The sequence below is a fragment of the Maylandia zebra genome, linkage group LG19 (genome assembly GCF_041146795.1).
Source record: "Maylandia zebra isolate NMK-2024a linkage group LG19, Mzebra_GT3a, whole genome shotgun sequence".
Taxonomy (NCBI): Eukaryota; Metazoa; Chordata; class Actinopteri; order Cichliformes; family Cichlidae; genus Maylandia; species Maylandia zebra.
In genome coordinates this window covers 2,333,404-2,356,429 of record NC_135185.1, presented here as the reverse complement: position 1 = coordinate 2,356,429, position 23,026 = coordinate 2,333,404, and the positions used below count along the sequence as shown (strand labels likewise).

At 44.7% G+C, this 23,026-nt stretch overlaps 1 protein-coding gene across 3 annotated transcripts in view; it reads right to left on the bottom strand.

Moving 5' to 3' along the window:
* clmna (calmin a) overlaps positions 1-9,541 on the bottom strand; it is a 40,443-nt gene extending 30,902 nt beyond the window's left edge. For 2 of the 3 annotated variants that reach the window (XM_004564185.5, XM_004564186.5), the window contains exon 1: positions 9,157-9,541. In XM_004564185.5, coding sequence (XP_004564242.1) covers positions 9,157-9,241 — 85 coding nt within the window. In that variant the 5' untranslated portion in view covers positions 9,242-9,541. The remainder of the gene's footprint in view (positions 1-9,156) is intronic. The other variant, XM_004564184.5, reaches the window with a different exon arrangement.
* Positions 9,542-23,026: the final 13,485 nt, after the last annotated feature.

Below are 23,026 nucleotides of genomic sequence, written 5' to 3'. Positions count from 1 at the left end.
GGTTTTTAACAGAGAGGAAAGGAACTAAAGGAAGTGTTCTGCATTCCTCAACATGCACTTATGACTTTACCATTAGCATCATGTGCATTTCAAGAAATGGAAGTGGGAGAGGGGGCTCTCCTGGGATGAAGAATTGCCACCAGATCTGGCCCGAGAATGGAAACAGTGGTGTTCAGAACTCACTTATTCATACATCAGCTCACCAAACCAAGGTGGTACCAAACCAGCATGCAGCAAAATAATTATGAATTGGAACTACATGTGTTCTGTGAAGGGAGTGAGAAAGCATACAGTGCTGTGGCATATCTGCAAGCTAAAAAACAAGAAGGAGAAACAACAATGAGCTTAGTCGCATCTAAATCCATCCAAAAAATAAATAAAAAAATAAATAACAATGCTGCGTCCGGAGCTCATGGGAAGCCCTGACTGGATCAAGACTGGGAAACAACTTGATCATCTCATTGAAGACTGAGGAAAGCCAGATAAAATAAGATCACTTCACAATGGATTTGCAGTTCTGCACAAAGGTGGAAATCATTTGTCACAAACAGAGTGACCGACGTCCAGATGCTTACCAATTTATCTTCATGGTCACACATCCTGGGGAAGATTAATCCAGCTGACCTTCCCACAAGAAGGCAAACAGCAAAGGCCCTGATACACAACCAGCTATGGTCGAATGGGCCAAGTGTCTTTGTATCAGAAGATCAGACACAGGAGGCTGAATGAACATTTCAGGTGAAGTGAAAGCAGAACATCATACAGTTTGCTGCCAATGACACCAACATCTGTGAACTAATACTGAAAATTAGAGCAAGCTGAAAAGCGTTCTCAGAGTGACGGCATGGATAAGAAGAAATTTCTGTCTGAGAAATCAGACAAACTCTGGGTTAGGCCCATGTGGACGATAGATGATTACAAATAAAAGTTGTTAATAATAACAACAACCAGTAATCATCCTGCTGTAACCCAGTTTCTCTAAGGCCGGGTTAATCGATTTGTTGATCAGTTACTGATTCGTGTACTAACAGGGACTTAATGTTTAATAATCCACATTTCAATGTTTTAGTCTTTTGTGAAGATATGGATACTATATTGTTCTTTCTTTGTGATTTCTTATGTTTAAGTCATTTGTTGACTTAAACATAGCTCCCAAACAGACAAAAAACTAACTTTTAGTTTGTTTTTTGTCTGTTTGGGAGCTGACACAGCCTCTAACGGGATGGGGTTTTGGGGGGATAACAGGAGGATAGAAGCTGCAGAGAAGTGTGCAACTCTGCTTCAAAACAACAGCTTGTGATTAAATAACAACAACAACAACAATAATGTACACTTTATTGATCCCTGTGGGGAAATTACTCTCTGCATTTAACCCATTCACTCTGTGAAGCAGTGGGCGGACGCAAATCAGGCCCCGGGGAGCAGTGTGTAGGGACGGTACCTTGCTCAGGGGTACCTCAGGGTAGCCGTTCAGTGGATTTGAACCCCCGACCTTCCGATCATGGGGTGACCACGCTACCGAACCCTTGGGCCATCATACGAAATCAGAGGGTGATTCTGAACTGATATAAGAGCTGAACACAGTATAAACTGGCTCATGTCACCCTGTTTTAAACATCATCTAAATTCCAGCAAATTATACAAACCAGCCACTACTTCAACAAAGCTCGAACACTAGTTTTGATCAAAAACTGAGGCAATAGCTTCGAAATGAAGGATGCTTAAAGAAACGAGTGAAGCATCAAGAGATGGACCTCAGGTTGAATATGTGGAGAATTGAAAAGCGATCCCTGCTCAGTGGTTGGGTGGATGTTTTTCTGTTGCACTTACACCTCTTCAGTGAACACCCCCGGGGGCGGCAAGTCAACCTGAGAGCATAATCTCTTAGTAACAATGAGGCACATGGCTCATCACCATTTCTTTGGAGGCAGCTCTACTTCAGTGCATGTGTCCGTACCAGGCCATTTGTCAGGCTCCAGGGAATCATGTGCATGTCATAAAACCAGCTTTTCCAGGCCAATCACAGACTGCAGATGAAAACTGAGCAAAACCAGGCTTACATTACCCAGCACTTTATTTTTAGACAAGGAAGTGGGAATAAATGTTGAAAAGGAGCTTCTTCCAGACTTTCAGTGGTCATTCATTGTGTAATTACTATGTTAAACACAGCCATTAACAGGAGTAAGTTAAAGTAAGACTGGGCAAGATGAATTTTTGTTATAATTCACAGCTGGGCAAAAGGAGATTCCACTGAAAAAGCTTGTCTGTTTGGACAAATTAAAACCTGATGCTTTCCAGTCTACAGTAAATTTAAAGGGATATCACAATTTGCTATCTTTTAGAGTGAAGAATAATTTTGTTTCTGGTTAAAGTCTGCTACAGTTACAGATCAAAACTGTTCAGTAGTATTTACTAGGGATGCAACAGATTTGGTTTGATTATTTTACTTTGAGTAGTCCAAGTCTTCTTCTGAAAGTTCCTAAAATTGTTCATCATGGTAAAAATGGTCCCCCCAAAAATAAATTATCGCATTCACAAGATTGTCAAAACACTTGACCTCTGACCTTGATCTTAAAGTCAAGGTCACTGAGACTTGAGCTCATCTGAGATCAATATTTTAAGGAGGAGAGAAATTGCTTCACTCTGCCCACCCGCCATTGCAATACTGTTAATTACGAGGTTCATAGGAAGGTTGAAATTATCACCATCATCGTGTCCTCTGGTCAGAACGCAAAATGAAACAGCCATCAATCTGTTGCAGTATATCTCGGTTTATTTCGTTATTATCAGTGATAGCTTAACTTAAGGGGACACCCACATGGACTGCTAACTCTCAGCTGCTGCCCCATGTGGGAGTGAAAAGAGTGAGCTGGTAGTGAGTGCAGTCTTTATATAATGTGTGCCAGGTGAGTTCCATTAAGGAACAAACTCCAGAGCCAATCAGTGGTGAGAAAGTAAAAGAGGAAGCAAAGTGGTCCTGGTGAGGCGAGGGAGCGTGAGGAAAGGGGCAAATGAAACAAGAATCTTTACAACAAACACACAATCAGGATTACAGTGCAGTAGCTCTGAGAAATCTGATAAAGTCACAATATTCTGATCTGTCTGTTCTTATTGCAGCCAACTGTCCAGCCACGCACAGCTCTTGGTAATGTGTAAAGATATACTGTGATACTTTGCTATCCTCTGAATTGAAGAAACCTTCTTAACATGAATGATATACAACCACCGTGGAGTTTTCATGAAAGCAGGAAAGATTTTTTCTTCAAAGTTATGCAACCTCACAGATTTGCATCCTGTTTTGCCTTTTAGAGCAAAAGATCCCTGCACCTTTCCACTTTCGCTTTACCAAGCCAGTGCTCTTTAATAATCTTTAAAAGATTCTGTTCAACACAACAGAGAGGATTACTCGAACTTGAACTCTATTGACCTGTAATAAATATCCAAAAATCCATTTATAGACTTTCTTGGGCAAAAGCACAATGATCAAATTTCATTTCCTGACTTATGTGCTAGGATTTCATTTCAGCTCAGTGTAAAGTCAATGGTAAATCGACTGGTTCTTATATAGCACTGTTCTACTTTACCTGAGCCTCCAAGCACTTTATACAGCATGACATAATTGACCCATTCATACGAGCCCTTTGTTTCTATATTGAAATACTTTAACGCTCACACTCAGATGAATGTATCGGAGAGCAACTTGCCCAAGGTTATATATTAGATTATAGACTGAAGCAGTTAGGGATTGAACCACCAACCTTTCACTCAGTAGATGCCCTGCTCAGCCTCCTGAACTACAACTAATCTTCTGTCTTTTGCTGCTCTCTGTTCTGTTTCACTGTGTGTCTTTGAGCTGAAGCTTAACTGAATTGCCCTTTGGATGTTTTCAAATGTATATTTCAGTCAGCAGGCCTATTTTTCTGGAGATTCTTATGTGTTTGTGGAATGTAGTACATAAAATAGTACATTTACAAAATGGATGCAAGGCTGTATACACGAGTGTTAGAGCAGTGTAATGAAATGATGTGCACTTTGTTAATTACAAAGATTTTCCCATTGTTGGCTCAGGGAGAAGCTTGTATGTGAATACAGCACAAGCTTTAAAGTTGACTGGTTGTTATGCTGTGTGTCCAATGTGCACACACAGAGGAGGAGTCTATTACTCTATAAGTTTCAGGCTAGAGAGTGTTTGTGCAGTGAAAGCTTTTTTACTGTATCAAGGCGAAATCTGAAGTCTATACATGCCTTGCCCGCAGGAAATGCAAACAAGAATGAACTCAAAAGACGAGACCTTTGTTCACCTCCAGGATCCTCAAGCAGTGAGTGTATGGAGACTCGAGCCGGTCTTATGGTCGAGCAGTGAGAGTGTGTCCCTGTCCGTCTGCCTGCAGTGAGCTCTGTTCTCACATAGAGGCAATGCACAAAGTATGTGCTACAACTGGTGTCTGGGCCGCTCTGCTTGTGTTGTTGTTGGTCCCTGAGCCGACCACGGAAGAGAGCAAGGTTCTAACATACAAAGAGCTGAAGTGTTAAAAACAATGAAAAGAGTCACTGCAGTTACTGACTGTGCTTTTGATGCTTTATTTTTTGATCTCTGAAGTTTTTGTTGTTGTTGTTTTTTTCCACAGTTCTCCTGTTCCCAGTGAACTCTGTTATTGCTTCCTGCTGCATTCTGACCCACTTGTCAAGCAATAAACATCAGCAGTCGCACACTTCGTCCACTTCCAGTGACGCACAGTCAGGATCTTGGAGGGCTGCGCAGCAGCACGTCTGGCGTGGGTGAACCCCACGTTTGCTTGGTTGTTGTTGTTGTTTGTTTGTTTTGTTTTTTTCAGGGTTACCAAAGCATGTGCAAACCCAGATTAGATTTTAAAAGTGTGTAACCATGTTAAATTGATTCTGAGCATGCAGACTCACTGAAGGAAAAGCTGCCGGTACTGGAAGCTCTCTGGTTGCTGTTAGTAGTCTGAGTAGTATTATGTGACTTTGAGGTAAACCAGGTTTTGGTTTCCTGCAGAGCAAAAGACAAACGTTTAAACTGTCCAAAGTCAAACACTATCAGACAAAAGAAAACATTTAAATTTATATGCAGTTCTAGTCTGACTGTAAATAGTAATGCACAGATCACAGGCCTGTACTATGAATCAACATTGGTGGTTATCATGGTAATTTCATGTTTAACTCTCAGTGTTATGAACAGGGTTGCTTTCCGACTGTGGTACATTATAATATCTTTTATTGCACACCCAATCTGCTTACGCTTGTAGGCTATGCTTGGGTATAATCATTTCGTGTATAAAAATCACAGCCTACTGACCAGTCAGTTCTCTTGAAAACAACGAGGATCAGTACAGGATCCCATGGACCTGAGTACACAGACAATATGAGGGTCTATAGGGGGGGTGGGGAACTCCAGGCCTCGAGGGCCGGTGTCCTGCAGGTTTTAGATGTGTCCTTGATCCAACACAGCTGATTCAAATGGCTAAATGACCTCCTCAACATGTCTTGAAGTTCTCCAGAGGCCTGCTAATGAACTAATCATGTGATTCAGGTGTGTGGACTCACGGTGATATCTAAAACCTGCAGGACACCGGCCCTCGAGGCCTGGAGTTCTCACCCCTGGTCTATAATGTCTTGGGACACATTAAAATGGTACGCCTCAATAAGAAATACAATGATGCATTTAGAAATCTGAGTATTGTTCAATATTCGTTTTTTCCACCATTTAATTAAAAAAAATTGAGTTCTGATGTACGTTTAATATTCATTACACATGAATAGCAATATACCAACATTTCTTATGTAATATATCTTTGTTTAACTTTTGTGATTATATCTTATATTAATAGATTATATCTATCTCTCATGAAAATCACAAAACCACTATTCTTTATTTTTCTTCATTATTTTTATTAATATTAATTATTGTTATTATTATTATTATTATTATCCACGTTTATTAAGTTCCAGTACATTTCTGTTTAAACTGTATAAATACTGTGCACCTCTCTCTACCTCAGTACAGATGATGGCAATAATGGGGAAGGCTGCAAAGTTGACAGTTGTCCAGATGATGACGACTATCGGCACCTTCCATGAACAAGGAAAGCCAAAAGAAGGTCATTGCTGTTTACAGAATGCTTTATCAAAGCATATTTAAGTAAAGTTGACTGGAAGGAAAAAAATCTATCAGGGAAAAAGTGCAGAAGCAACAGTGATGACCACAGCTCTGAGAGAAGTGTCACCAAAACTCTACTCAAGAACTTCAGAAGGAGTAACTGAGGCTAGTCTAGAGCATCAGGAGACAGCAATCAAATACATTTTCGAGAACTCATCCTTTATGCTTTCTTAGACTTGCCAACTTTCTTTGACAGAGATTGATACTTACTTTTCCCCCAAAATAATTTCCTGACATCAAGCAGACCACAGAAAAAGCCATGAGGATATAGTTCAGCATGTGTTTGAAGGAAAGGGTCAAATAGAGAACATATAGTGGGACTCGTGCTGTTATCAAAAAGGAACACCTGTGACAACTGTGCAAAGATTAGAAGTGTTCTGACCCATGATATGAGTGGAAACAACCTGAAAAATAAACTCTGGTCATCGTGGGATAAATGTAAAGGAATGTGAATACAGCTCTGTAGACAGTCCTGTACATTTAAATGAAATCACACTCATAGCAAATGAATTTTTCACAAGGATTCAGCACATCATAATCAAGTTTAGAATCATCCCGTGTTTATGGTATAAACTAGCAGAAAGTAATTCTTTAGTAATGTGTTACTTGAATGCAAACCAGCAATGTTAACTGTACTCAGAAAGAAACCTACATCCCAGTGAGGTAGGACAGAAAGCTGTGTGGGATGTGTGGGAACGTTCAATATTGTTATGCACAGAGAGCTGCTCTCTCTCGTTCTCCCTCTCATTTTGTGTTATGTAACAACCTCCAGGCCATTGTTTTAAAGTGATAGCTGCTCATCGAGCTTTCGTGCAGAGAAGAGGGACAAAAGCGTGAAACTGGCGCATTTTAAGAAGGTGGAATTGACATGTCCATGTTCATGGGAAAAGCTTTGTTTAAAACCATATAGGAATGAATGGCTGAGAATGTGCGGGCTTCTCATTAGAGCACATGCTCCCGTAGAGACAGCAGGGCTTGGGTTTATGAGCCGGACACATGACTACACTCCCTCCGTCGCTTTGAGTCTAGATTGTACCAAACCATGATGCACATGATTAAATCATTTTGAATCCTCTCACAACATTCCAGTAAGATTCATACCTGTGCCTTCATTTTCTTTTTCTTTCATGATTTCTTGGTGGATTTGCTAGTATGCTGTGCAATAATATTCTGTGTCTGTTTTCTTTCCTTACAAAAACCTGAGTATACCTGAGTAAATACCCCAGGCAGCAGAAACCAGAGAAAGAAGAGGAGGAACAGGCCCCTGAACGGTATGTACTACCGGCAGATAGAGGAAGTGGCTGATATCCAGAAATCCTACCAGTGGCTGAACAAACCTGAACTGAAAGACCTAGGCACAAATCATAGCAGCACAAGAACAAGCTCCAAGTACAAGATCAATAGAGGCTGGGGTCTACAACACCAGGTAAGGCCCAGGTGCAGGCTGTGTAAAGATGCCCCAGAGACAATCCAGCACATAACAGCAGGGTGCAAGATGCTAGCAGGCAAGGCATACATGGAACACATTAACCAAGTGGCCGGCATAGTGTACAGGAACATCCATACAGAGTATGGTCTGGAAGTCCCGAGGTCAAAATGGGAAACGCCGCAGGTGGTTGAGAATGACCGAACATAGATGTGTGTGTCAAAATAACAAAACACACTTTTCTGATCATGTTGCATAACCTGGTTTCATTTAACATGTTTGGCTCTTATTCAGGTTGATTGGCAGCTAAATAAGAGATTTTCAGTGACTGCAGTGGAATTAAACATCTAAAGATGTTTTCACTGTTCAACAGTGGTGTTAAATTATTTAAAATCCACAGCAGGCTTTGCTTTTTCACATGTGCTCTGCTTCTGGAGAAGAGGCAGAGAGAGCCATTCTTACACCCACAGGAGTGAAAAATAGAATGTAATGCACCTACACATGCAGAAGAGCTGTCTGTAAGAATCAATCCACAACATGTTAGCTCACACATTCATGCCCCCCTTCTTATAATAAAAACCACAAGATTGCTTTCTCTGAGGAGTATTTAGGGAAATTATGAAAACTGTTATGTTACTTTTTTTGCTTTATGTGTGACATGAAAAACAATCTTAAGACAACTCACATTTTAATACTGGCTTTTAAGCACACTCCAATTAAAGAAGCGTTATAACTTATTAGACAAGAACACATAGATGTTTGCTTGAAAAGCTGGCTCTAATACATACTGAGGAAGTCAGGACGCCTCAACCTGAGCTGCAGGTTCATATCCGGATGCCTCCCCACATTTCTGCAGGAGCATTATAGGCCAATACAAAAGTCATTCAGACAGCAACAGCAGTACTTTACCCAGTGATGACATACAAGTGTCCACACTAGTGCACTCTGATTTAGTGGAAGTTATTTTTTCTCTGGAAGTGAACCTGGTCTAATCAACTACTGGGATTGGATGGTTTTAGAAAATGAACACACACAGAGAGAGAGAGAGAGAGAGAGAGAGAGAGAGAGAGAGAGAGAGAGAGAGAGATTCTATGTTGGATTCAAATAATAGACAAATAATTCAAATAAGTAGACCAACAATAGAATAACTAATTACTGCAGCTCTATGATCATTCCCTTTTTAAAATAATCTTTAGTGTACTAGTCTTGAAAAGAGTATACCTATCAGGGACCGCATACGTCGAGTACACTGAAAGTGCACTTCAGTAAATAAAAGCCTCCACACAGCAGATCACCGGGTCACTGAGTCTGTGAGGCTCCTGGGCGCACAGTGTGGAACAAAGCGTTTGTGAGCTCCGTTTGGAAAGTTTGGAACCTTCGTGCTGCAAGTGAAAGCAGCCAAATACAACAAAAGAAAAGTTCCCCACATCAGAATAAAACGATCTTCTACGCAACTGAGTTCCTGGGCACTGTGCACTCTGCTGGTGCATGCGTGGCCAGGCCATCCGCACTGTTCTGTGGACTCAAACTACAGTAGCGGAGATGTTCCTACCTTGCAGGTTCTGCACTCGGATATCGCTGATTTGTCCGATAAATTCTTCCCTCTCGAACCAGTCTTCCCAGCCGTGTCCGGCCATCTGGAGCCGCGGTGAGTTCAGAATTCCCGGACAGGAATGCTGGAAAAGCTCCCCGGCTAAGAACGAGAAGCTGCTGCTGCACCGGGCTGCCTGTTGTCCGTCCGTCCGAGCGGAATCCACCACGGCGGTGTGTCAATCAGTGGAAGCACATAGCAGCTGCTCACTGCCGCAGGCTTCCGTCAAAGCAGCGTTGAAGCGACTCACGTCCACAAGCATGTGGGAGGCCAGCGGGCAGCAGAGGAGGAAGAAGCTGCAGCACCTGGTTGGTATTTTCGAGGTGGGATGGAGCTGCGCCAGAGCCCGCCCACCCGCTCTCGCTCGCTCTCCCTCTCTCGCTTTGTACACATACACAGGTTCCTCCAAGTGGTGGAAAATAACTGATGGCAGAACCTGATTTCCCTTTTTCCCTCTTTTTCCTTTTTTCCCTTTACCCCTTCTTTTCCCTTTTCGTTGGGGGGGGGGGGGGGGGGGGGGATGACTTTTACAGCTCACTGCTACACAGGAGTTTATCTTTGCATAATTTCATTTTAAATTGGGAAAAACATTAAAATGAAGTCTTTTACTCAGTAAAAAGTTATACAGTAACCCTGCTTAAATAGCTTAATAATGCATCAGCTGTACTGAGTAAGTACACATGCACATTATGCAGAATGCTACTTTTCAGCATCACAAACATTATTTGATCATCGCAGGTGCTGATGAATAAATTACTTATAAATTACTGACTAGCTTGTGTGACACTGTGAGGTCTCTCGGTGCTTCCTCATTTGGGGAGCCTGGAGAGAGTCAGACACTACATACACTACTGAATTCATCGATCTTTATGGTTATTTTAGCTTTACTATGTTTAACTTTTGAAAAAAAAAATATCATGTGTGGCCTCCTGATCTGTCCTTCCACTGACCCAGGCTGTGACACTTGATCTACAGGGTGGGCCATTTATATGGATACACCGTAATAAAATGGGAATGGTTGGTGATATTAAAGTCCTGTTTGTGGCACATTAATATATGTGAGGGGGCAAACTCCTGAAGATGGGTGGTGACCATGGTGGCCATTTAGAAGTCGGCCATCTTGGATACAACTTTTGTTTTTTCAATAGGAAGAGGGCCATGTGACACATCAAACTTATTGGTAATGTCACAAGAAAAACAATGGTGTGCTTGGTTTCAACGTAGCTTTATTCTTTCATGAGTTTTTTACAAGTTTCTCCTTGTTCACAGCCATTGACATATCAAAGAGGTTAACACGTGTCATGTTCGGAGGCAATAAGACGCAGGGTTCTCAAGCACGAACCACTTTTATTGGCTTGTAGCAGCAGTGTACGTCGCTACATCAATTTCTGGAAAACACATATACACACCGGTCTCCTAGCGACCTCTAGTGGCTGCCCTCATGGTAGCCTTACTAGGACAACATAAACAGATTTCACAACATCTCCCCCTTTAACAAAAGTACTTTAAACATAAAACAGTGTTGTCAGAACGCAGGACATCACGGGGATAGACTACCCTCAGTCCTGATAAGGGATTATTCTGCCCTTAGAACATAGAAAGGAGATAGTCCTGAGTCTCTGAATCTGAGAGGTACTTTAATTTCCCGCCCCCTGGAAGTCACTCTCACAGGTGTGGTAGGGCGGAGAGGAGACCCCGGGACAGGGATTGGCGATGTCTGCCTTACTGGTGGTTCTTGGGAAGCGGCCGCCCCTTTAGTTGGAGTAGTCGGCGTAGCTGGAACAGTGCTCTGCTGCTGCTCCTCAGGATCAGCGGTGCCTGGGACAGGCTGAAGGTGTCGTCTGTTGCGGCGAGTCACGTTCCCATTCGCCATCTCCACCAAGTAGGATCTCGGCTCCTTAGACTTACTGATGACCTTGGCTGGAGTCGTCCACCCCTTTTCCCCGTCAAGCTTCACTACAACATCCTGGCCTGGGAGAAGCTCAGGAAGTGGACGAGCTGAATGTCTGCGGTTGTAGAAGAATCTGTAAGAGTCCTTAGCTGCAGCATCTCTTTGGCACACTGTGTCCCTATTGACTGGACTGGGCAGCAATGTCTTTTCGAGTACTGGGACGGTGGTGCGGATTTGACGTCCTGTCATAAGTTGAGCTGGGCTTGCACCGGTTGCTGCAATTGGTGTAGAGCGGTAACTCATTAAGGCTAAGCAGGGGTCAGGCTATTTGAGAATGTACTTGGCCGTTTGGACAGCTCTTTCAGCAGCTCCATTTGACTGGGGGTAATGAGGGCTCGACGTAGTGTGGGTGAAGCCATAACTCAGTTTGAAGTCTTGAAACTCTGATGATGTGAACTGCGTCCCATTATCACTGACCAGTTCTAACGGGATGCCCCATCTAACGAACATGTGTTTAAGCTTGTTAATGACCTGTCTGCTGGTTGTTGTAGTGAGGGAAGCAATCTCAATGTCTCTTGAAAAATAGTCAACAACGACAAGAAAGTTCTTACCCTCAAGCTCGCAAAGATCAGCTGCAATCTTTTGCCAGGGGCCATTGGGCAGAGGAGTAGTCACGAGAGGTTCCCGTCGCTGTGTAGGCTTGTGCTCTCTGCAAAAGTTGCATGACCTCACCTTATGTGTTATTTGAAGTCCAATGTTGGGCCACCACACTGTTGATCTTGCGCGCTCTCTACATTTAGTTAGTCCTTGGTGGCCTTCATGTAATTGGTCAAGGACACTGGGTCTGAGTGCTGTGGGAATTACGATGCGATCGTGGTAGAGCACTAGACCATCTGATTCTGAAAGGTGGCTTCTAGCTGCATAAAAGCCTTGCAGTGGTGAGCTCTTTGCCATTCTCCGAGGCCACCCTTGTCTGGTGAAGATGATTGCTTTTTGAAGTTCTGGATCCCTCTGTGTTGCTCTACGAATTTCCTCCAACTTATGTGACTTGATAGGTTTGCTTGTCACTACGTTGCTCACATATGCCTTGACCTGGCTGTCTGTCTCGGACGGGTAGCATCCATGCAGTGGATGTCTGGAGAGTGCGTCCGCCACCACTAACTGTTTACCGGGAACATGCTCAGCAGTGACATTGAATCGCATCAGTCGCATCAGCAATCTCTGACATCTCAGTGGCGTTTTATCAAGGTCGTATGAGTTGATCAAAGGCACCAAGGGCTTATGGTCAGTTTGTAGATGTACATGACCCATGCCTTGGATGTAGCGGGTAAAACATTCGCAGGCCCAGACAGATGCTAAACACTCTTTTTCGATCTGCGAATATCTTTTCTCTGCGTCTGTGAGCGTGCGAGAACAAAAGGCAACAGGCCGTAACTCCCCGTCATTGTCCTGTAACAGTGCAGCACCCAGGCCATAGCTGCTGGCATCCGCACTGACAACTGTTGGTCGGCCTGCATCATAATAACAAAGTGCTGGTGCAGCCAAGAGCATTGCTTTTGCTTTGTTGAATGCTCGCTCCTGAGGCTCGCCCCACACCCATACAGTCTCTTTTTTGAGTAGATTGGAGAGGGGGTGCAGCACCGTGGACAGGCCTGGCAGGAATTTTCCAACATAGTTTATTAATCCGAGTACCTGCCTGAGTTGTTCTACATTGGTGGGGCTGGGCATCCTGGCAATAGCCTCCACCTTGCCATCATCAGGTTTCACACCATCCGCACTGATGATGTGACCGAAGAACTGTAGTTCATTCTTTCCAAAGTGGCACTTGGACCTGTTGAGCTTAAGTCCTGATGCTTTGATTGTCTGTAATACTGCACCTAAGCGTTGGTCATGTTCCTCTTTGTTAGCCCCGAAAACCAATATGTCGTCCATCACGACGACAGTCCCCTCTAGGCCCTTGAGCAAGGTGCTCATGAGCCGCTGGAAGATCTCGGGTGCTGAAGTTATGCCAAATGGCAGGCGTCTGAAGCAAAACCTGCCCATGGGATTTATGAACGTGGTTAGTTTTTGGCAGCTGGGATCCAGTGGTATTTGCCAGAACCCACTGGAGGCATCCAAAGTGGAGAAAACTTTAGCCCCTGCTAACTTAGGAGTTATGTCATCCAATGTGGGCAAGATGTACCGTTCACGCTTTACTCCCTTATTCAGACGTTTTAAGTCCACACACACCCTGACCTCATCCTTGTTGCGCTTTGGAGCAGGCACCATTGGTGCCCACCAGTCTGTTGGCTCGGTGACTTCCTCAATGATGCCAAGTTTGAGCATGCGCTTTATTTCCTTTTCCACTTTTGGGAGGAGAGGAAAAGGCACCCGGCGTGGGGTGGTTACACTGTACGGCACTGCATCTTCGGTCAGCTCGATTTTTACAGGTTCACAATTCAGCAGGCCAATTTCTCCGAACACATCCTCTGTTAAGTCACTACTGATTTTGTTAACTCTAGTGAATAATCCCATGCGCTTTGCCACTGTCTTCCCCAGTAGGTTACTTGCATATTGCCCTTTTATAACTGTAATCCAGTACTGGTACTTTTGGCCTTTGTACTCTGTAGTAGCAAGGAATTTACCCATGCACTTGACTTTTCCACCAGGGCTGTACACAGTTGGCTTACACTGGATAAGTTTGGGTCTCTGCTGTAGCTTATTAAGGGTCGTTTCTGTCATAACAGTGGTGTCTGCGCCTGTATCAATTTTGAAATCAACTGGACTGCCATTTACCAATAGCTCAATGTCCCAGTCGGCATCTGAGCCTGACTCCTCAATGACTGTTGTTTTTGGCTCAATTACTGCTCCCAGGAAAAGCTCCCCTATGAAGAATGAATCCTCATCTGAGTCCTCTACAGCCTCAGCCCTGACCTCTTTTAGCATTTTGGTTTTGCATACAACTTCAAAGTGTCCCAACTTATTGCACTTTCTGCATCTTTTATTGCGGGCTGGGCAGTTTTGTCTTTTGTCATGCACCTTGTTGCATCTTTGGCATTTTGGTTTACTCTTACCATGTTGTTGCTCATGTACCTGATGAGGTTGGCAGTAACTCCTTCTCATGCTGTTATAATGCCTCTGTTTCACCTCATTCACCGTGCTTTCCACTCGGTCTGCACTTTGCTGTCTGACTTGTTCACTCTGGCGTGCTAGTTGAATGGCTCTATCCAAAGTTAAGTCCGCCTCGAGCTGGAGTTTTTGTGAAACATCTTTGTCAATTAATCCAATGACGATACGATCCCGGATCTGCTCGTCTTTACTGCCGCCGAACTCGCAGTGCTGTGCGAGCTCGTACAGGCTCCGCACGAAAGCCTCGACAGTCTCCCCGGCCCTCTGGCTCCGTTTGTGAAAACAGGCACGGTCGTGGATAACGTTTCTCTTTGGGACAAAGTGCTCATCGAACTTTTGTATAACCAGATCATACTCAAACTGCGGACTTGGCCTGGCCTCCGTAGCAGCAGGAAACACAAATGAGCCATATATTGGTTCGGCATCTCTCCCCATGGAGTAAAGAAGCGAGTTCACCTGCACTTCGCCGCTCTCCATCCCTAGCTTGGACGCCACTCGAAAACGGGAGAATCTCTGCCGCCATATCGGCCACTCCGCCGGCTGTGTAAAGTCGAACGGCTCCGGAGGTCCAAATTTAGCCATTTCTTCGTGTAACTCGGCGTGAAGTCCTCAATTCTGACACCATGTCATGTTCGGAGGCAATAAGACGCAGGGTTCTCAAGCACGAACCACTTTTATTGGCTTGTAGCAGCAGTGTACGTCGCTACATCAATTTCTGGAAAACACATATACACACCGGTCTCCTAGCGACCTCTAGTGGCTGCCCTCATGGTAGCCTTACTAGGACAACATAAACAGATTTCACAACAACACGTGAGGAGTGGATTGAAATTGTGTTGATATTTGGTGAACGCAGTAACCAGGTCATTGTAGCAGATTTCAATGCAAGACACCCTACGAGACCACCCTCTAAAAGTTGCCCTTTTAGTAGAGTTATGGCTGAACCACATAAAAATATATCATTAATTTTAATCTCCCCAATCAATGATAATGTTATGTTGGAATGTTGTTAAAGAGGGTCAAAAAAGTTTTCAACCCGGTTTGTTTTGCAGATTCTGTACAGCAGCTTTAATATAGGGAGAACACAACTTCCAGATTGTACGAGTAAAATTAGTTGTTTGTTTGTTTTTCTTTGCCAGTTTAACAGTTTCTGTTTTGCCTGTCACTGTTCCCTGTCTGTTTCCTTACCTGTTCTTCCTGACCTTGTACTTTCTTCTCATGTTCCCCTCTTTCCTCTCTCCCTCTTTGGACTGACAATCATACACAAATAGATTGTATTCAATTAGATGAAAAAATTACATTAATATGAAAAAAGATACTATTAAGGTCACTAATAAAAAAGTCCTCTCTCAGTGTACTTTCAACCAAAAGGCAAATAACCAAATCACATGTACATCTAATAAAAGATATAAATATTGAAACACTGATCCAACATTATCCTTGATTGACGGATCATTTGATTTTACACTTTTACCTGAATGTGGCTCCTTTTTTGAAAAAACTTCCTTATATCCATTATGAACCAGGCTGTCCCTCTGTACACAAAAACAAACACACACACACACACACACACACACACACACACACACACACACACACACACACACACACACACACACACACACAACAGGAGTTATAAGCAGGGCTGCACGTAAGTGGTCTGCAGGTGCGCATTCGCTGTCAAAATAAAAGACGCGCACCAGATAAGTTGGAATGCGCGTTTGCATATATAAGATGTGGACAGGGTGGAGCAACAGTTTGACAACCCTCGGAGTATGTAGCAGGGACTAAACACGATCGCAGAATTTAGAGGGAAAACCAGCACACCGCAGACCACGGCCTCTCTGTGTGAGGATCTAAACGTATTCTACGCTAGATTCGACACAGCGAACACCATGAGACCGGACAGTGTGCGCACCGCGGATGACGTCAGTGCGCACACTGTGTCTGAGGAGGATGTGCGGAGGTGCTTCAGGAAGGTGAACGCACGCAAAGCTACTGGTCCGGACGGGATTCCCGGCCGCGTCCTCAAGTCATGCGCGGCTCAGCTGGCTGGAGTGTTCACACACATCTTCAACCTTTCCCTCTCTCTGTCTGTAGTCCCAGCCTGCTTCAAAATGGCCACCATCGTCCCTGTACCCAAATCCTCCACCATCTCCTCACTGAACAACTGGCGACCTGTAGCCCTGACCCCCATCGTAAGCAAATGCTTCGAGAAGCTGGTCAGGGACTTCATCTGCTCTGCACTACCCGACTCACTGGACCCTCTACAGTTCGCATACCGCCACAACAGGTCCACTGATGATGCCATAGCCCTGACACTACACACTGCCCTGTCACACCTGGAGAAGAGAGACACGTATGTGAGAATGCTGTTTGTAGATTACAGCTCAGCATTAAATACCATCGTTCCCTCGAAGCTGGACAGTAAACTGCAGGATCTAGGACTGAGCAGCTCCCTCTGCAGGTGGATCCTTAGCTTCCTGTCTGACAGACGCCAAGTGGTCAGACTGGGCAGCATCACCTCATCCCCCATCACACTGAACACTGGTGCTCCACAGGGGTGTGTACTGAGCCCTCTCCTATACTCACTCTACACCTACGACTGCACAGCCACTAACAGCTCCAACATCATTGTGAAGTTTGCGGACGACACTACAGTGGTGGGTCTTATCACCAACGGTGATGAGACGGCTTACAGGGAGGAGGTCAGCGCCCTGACCCACTGGTGTCAAGACAACCATCTCACCCTCAACGTCGCAAAGACAAAGGAGTTGATAGTGGACTTCCGGAGGTGCAGAGAAGTACACACCCCCATCACCATCAACGGCGCTGCTGTGGAGAGAGTGAGCAGCTTCCGCTTCCTTGGTGTACATCTGGCTGAGGATCTTACGTGGTCAGTACACACAAACAAAACAGTGAAGAAGGCGCAGCAGCGCCTCTTCTTTCTCAGGAGACTGAAAAGATTCGGCATGAGCCCCCGCATCCTCAGGACCTTCTATCACTGTGCCATTGAGAGCATCCTCACTGGATGCATCACCACCTGGTATGGCAACAGCACTGCCTACAACTGCAAAGCTCTCCAGCGAGTAGTGCGGTGCTCTGAACGGATAATTGGAGGTGAGCTTCCCTCCCTCCAAGACATCTACAGGAAGCGCTGCCTGAGGAAAGCGGGGAGGATCATCAAGGACTCCAGTCACCCCAGCCATAAACTGTTCAGACTGCTTCCATCAGGAAGGAGGTTCTGCAGCATCCGGTCCCGAACCAGCAGACTGAGAGACAGCTTTTTCCATCAGGCCATCAGACTGATGAACACTTCATAGACACCTCAGCTTCACTACTGGAACTTTAACATTATGCACTCCATACTGTACAGTAATGCCACTGTTTTGCACATGTCTCAACTCTGTATATTTTTTATATATTTTATTTATTGTTTACTCTATTTAATTTGTAAAATATGTGTACACACACACACACACACACACACACACACACACGTAGAAAAATATTTAGTATACACATCCAGAAATGCATATACTATTATATATTGTACATATATTTATTAGTTTCAGATGTAGCCATTCTTGTATTTTGCTTGTTTACATTATTGTATTTTGCACAACTCTGTTGCTTGTGAAGCTCGCACACAAGAATTTCACTCACATGTGCTGTACCAATGTACCTGCACATGTGATGTGACAATAAAAGTGATTTGATTTGAAGATGTTCTGGAGGAGGACAGACATTTGTTCAGAATTCTTAAAGATGTCGAAGAAGCAAGCTCCGTAAGCAATTACTTTGGTGTTCCTCCACCGCAAAAGAAGCACGTATTCTCTGAATTTCTTGGAATTTCCAGGAATACGCGCTAGGGTCTTATTTTGACAGCGAATGCGCACCTGCGGACCACTTATGTGCAGCCCTGGTTATAAGGTTAATGGGCATCCAGTCAGTTGGCTAGTTAGTACCTTAGGTTTAATGTTGGCACTGTTAAGGTTCAACATATTGGGGATGGACACCAGAGGAAAAACCCACAATAACAACACTGGTCCGGTCGGGTTGAGTCAAACGATGATTTAATGATCACACACGTGGGAGATGGACACTGTATGCAGACAGTCTCAAAAAACACATCACCATAGTTTTATGAAATCAGGGTATTAGAACGCCCCTTCATGCGTAGTGACAGGTGCAATACAATCAATGTTGACAAGTTTATTTAACACAAAGAATAACATTGTCTCCTTCCCGAGGGCAGACACTGACTGCCCCCGTCTCCTGGAACCGTCTGTACCCTGCTAAGACACAACATGGCAGCTACAAGGACTCTTTCATTTACTCAGACCATCAGTGTGTATTGCTCTAAATCAAGTATATAATATTAAATGAATATTGCTGGATCAGCTACTTCTACTTAAAACATATTAAAACATGACTAAGCACAAAATCACCAAGAATAACATCTTATAAGTGCTGTGTAAGCGCGTGCGGCCTTCCAAGCTCAAAGCCTTTGCCCTCCATAGATCAGCCAGACTCGCGCTGGCTGTAGCTTTTAACCTTTAATTAACTTGAGCACAACTCTAAAATAAGCAACAAACTGCAATGTGTATGGAATGATCAGGGTTACATCTGCAATGGAAAATCATGTTATTATTCTGGTACCTGCAAGGAAAAAGATCAAACTGAAATTATAGCCATCACTGTAAATGCAAAAGATAATGTAAGGTCAAAAACTTCAATTTATGTTTAATGCAAAGCTGGTTATATACTTCTAATGAACTAATAATGCCATATTAAAATAATGAATGAAAATGAGAAAAACATCCCCTCCTTATTTTACAGCACATATGACAAAATAACCAGCTTCTCTCATTCCATTTCAAACAGTACAGTGGTAACACAGTAGGCTGTGGACAATTGTAAGTTTTTGATTTTAAATAGGCTATATAAATTTCAGTGGGAGAAACAGGACGGTCAAATGTCGCTGATTTTACTACAGAGTAGGACGGATTGTAGGGTAGGGTAGCAAACATAACACATTTTCAACACTGCAGGTTACCTGGTGTAATGTTTTTCAGCTAAAAAGAAACATGGCCTGACTCCTACCTAACTATATAAAGAGTAACTGAAGGTTAAATTCAGCTAACATGTCCTATTTTAAGCTAGGCACTCACACCTCTGCTCCGCTGCGTCTCAGCCACCATAGCTCTTGCAGACAGGGCGCTAGAGCCAGAGAAGGCTGGCTGAAAAAAAAACTTTTTTTGGGGGGGGCGGATATCTATACTTTTGTTGTTAAACTATTACGTCTCAACCAAGTACTGTATGTTTTTTATATTTTTTTATATTTTTAGTAGTGTGTTACACAAACAGCAAATATTGTCCAAAAACAGTAAGAAACCTTTGGGGTGCTTTGATTCATTTTGGGGGTGCTTCATTTTGGGGGTGCTGAAGCACCCCTATCTTCAGCACCCCCAAAATGGGCTAAAAACGCCCCTGCTCTGAACCCTTGGTACTTCTCCAGCTTCTCGTGTTCCTTTTTCCTGATTTTGCTGTCATTCGGTATTGCAACGTCTATATCTCAGCCATCTTCCTCTCAGTGTCCACCACTACTATGTCCAGTTGGTTAGTCATCATCATTTTGTCTGTCAGTATCTGGAAGTCCCACAGGATCTTAGCTCGGTCTTTCTCAACCACCCTAGGTGGCGTGTCCCATTTTGACCTCAGGACTTCCAGGCCATACTTGGCACAGATGTTCCTGTACACTATGTCAGCCACTTGGTTATGGCGTTTCCATGTGTGCCCTGCCTGCTAGCATCTTGCACCCTGCTGTTATATGCTGGATTGTCTCAGAGTCATCTTTACACAACCTGCACCTGGGCCTTGCCTGGTGTGGTAGAGCCCAGCCTCAATGGTTTTTGTGCTCAGAGCTTGTTCCTGTGCTGCCATGATTAGTGCCTCTGTTCTGTCTTTCAGTCCAGGTTTGTTCAGCCACTGGTAGGCTTTCTGGATGTCAGCTACTTCCTCTATCTGCCGGTGGTACATACCATGCAGGGTCCTGTCCTTCCATGACGGTTCCTCCTCTTGCTCCTCTTTTTGGGTTTCTGCTGCCTGTGGTATTCACTGAGCACACGGTTGGTCATTGCCATCTTTCTGATGTACTCGTGGGTGTTCACTGTCTCATCCTGAACTGTGGTACTGACATTCACTAGTCCCTGGCCTCCTTCCTTCCACTTAGCATACAGCTTCAGGGTGCTGGATTGGTGAAACCTATCCATGCCTGGTCAGGAGCTTACCCCTCTTGATGTCAGTGGCTTCTATCTCTTCCTTTGGCCAGCTTATTATCCCAGCAGGGTACCTGATCATGGGCAGGGCATGGGTTTTAATAGCCCAGATCTTGTTCTTACTGTTCAGCTGACTTCTCAGGACTTGCCTGTCCCTCTGCAGGTACTTGGTGGTTGCAGCTGTCCTAGCAGCCTCTTCAGGGTCCCCGTTTGCCTGTGGGTTTCCCATGTACTTGTAGCTGTCCTTGATGTCTGCAATGTTGCCTTCTGGTAGTTTGATCCCCTCAGTTCTGACTACCTTCCCTGTCTTTGTTATCATCTGACTACACTTCTCCAGTCCGAATGACATTCCGATGTCCTTGCTGTAGATCCAGTTCGTCTCCTTGGCAGATCCCACACTTGATGGCAACCTGTGTTAGGGGCTTGAAGTTGGCCTCTAGTGTTGTAGGCCCCATTCCCATTGAGTTCCTAATGAAGGCTCTTAGGGTACTGTTGATCTTGTACAATTCTAGTTATTCCAGGATCCAGATGTGGGGCATCGAGTCATAGGCCTTCTTGTAATCAATCCAGGCAATGCACAAGTTGGTCAACCTAATCTTGCAGTCTTGGGCGACTGCTCGGCTACCAGTAGCTGGTATTGCACTACTCTGGTATTGCTGCCAATTCCTTTCTGTTTCCGCTCATGTATTGAGCCATGTGCCTGTTCATCTTAACCACTATGATGCCCGACAGGAGCTTTCATGTGGTACTGGAATCCTACTGGAATCCTACCCTGAGGTAGCAGATTATGCTGACTCAATGCTAGGCCGGCCCCCGACAGGGAGCCCTCCTAGGAACAGGCCAAAGGAGAGGCGAGCCAGACGGGGAGGAGCTGAATGGAAGCTCCAGCGCTTGGTTAGCAAAGGAAGACTAACCTTCCAGGGTCATACTGTTCACAAAAGTGAAATGGGTGAGCTCCACGATCGGATTTCCACACAGAGGGACATTCAGGATTGCCTCATATTGTGTTTCTGTGAAACCTGGCTGGGTGAAAGGACATCCAACGAGGAAATAAAACCAGATGACTACACGGCCTTTAGGGAGGACTGAAGGACAAAAACGGTCCACTCACAAAAACTTGACCATGTCGATCACAACAAACGCAGCATGTGGCAGGGAATTAAATCTGTCACAAACTACAGGAGAACCGCAACTACCACAGACACCCAAGATGCCACCCTTCCAGGCAACCTTAACATGTTCTACGCCAGGTTTGACAGTCTGAACACAGACACACCCTCAAAGGGCCCCAGCGACCCCATGGACACTGCCTTCCAGATGACACACACACACACACACACAGTCCTGAAAGCTCTGAAGAAGGTACACCCCCACAAAGCTGTGGGACCCTATAGAGTTCCTTCCAGAGTTCTGAAGGCCTGTGGGGAATGTGATATCCTAGAACTAAGGAACCACCGACACTATGTTGACCTCACAGTCACTTCTTTATTATTCGGAACTGGGGCATGTGTCAGTGTGTGTGGCGCCACTTTCAAACAACTGTTGCCCCCTGGTGGACAAATCCCTGCTACAACATAACATTCCTCCCCCATTAAACTGAAACTACTCTGTAGTTTTAATCACTACATAAAATACCCACAAATAAAAACGTCCCCTTTATTAAAATGCAACAACCCAGTCCCCAGCCTTTACTGAAATTTCACTCCGTAATAATGAACCTTTAGTCCAACAGTCTTAGGTTAAACTATAACAGTTCACCATAATCTCCTTCTTATTATTGTCAATCACGGCACAAAGTCTCTCAGATGCTCAGGAGGTCTCTTGTTTCTTTGCGATCGCCGTAACCCAGTGGCTGGCGACTCCTGTGAATCACTATTTTCCATGTGTGGCTTCATCACTGGTGTAACTTGCACCTCCATGTTCCTCTCATCATTGTCTCCTGCCTCAGCGCTGATGATGGGTGCTGCTTTTAGAGGCTCGCCCAGTTGGCCTTCAGGCATTCCTGCTGACAGGTACGGCTCCAGGCAGGCAAACAGCTGATCTACGTGACGCCTCACCACTGTCACGGTGCGGCATGGCACACCGTGGAAGGTGTGGGGAAGGAGGACCCAGGCGCGGTGCTCTACGTATAGACAGTGTTTATTTACAGAGGGTGATATCAAACAACGTAACAATAAATCCCCGTGTTCTCCCAGACTCCCGTGTCGTGTCTCCCGTGAATAGTCCGTGTGCTCTCTGCTCCCGTGTCAGCACCCCCCGGTGCTCGCTGCTCTCCGTGCCTTCCACGCTCTTCCTGCGGGAAACAATAACGGCAGCTGTCAGGACACTCAGAATGGCAGGCATACACTTTCTGACTAAACTTAGACAGGGTGACTAACGTGGAGTCTCATGCAATGATCCCGCGTCGGTGGGAGCTCCAAGACTCTCTTAAGTAGCTCCCCCGACGAGGCCTGATCAGCAGCAGGTGTGTGGCTTCGGGTGTGGCCAGTCCCCTTGCAGGGCCACACCCTCCAGGCCTGACGCCGCCTATAAACAAGTGCTCAGCCACCCA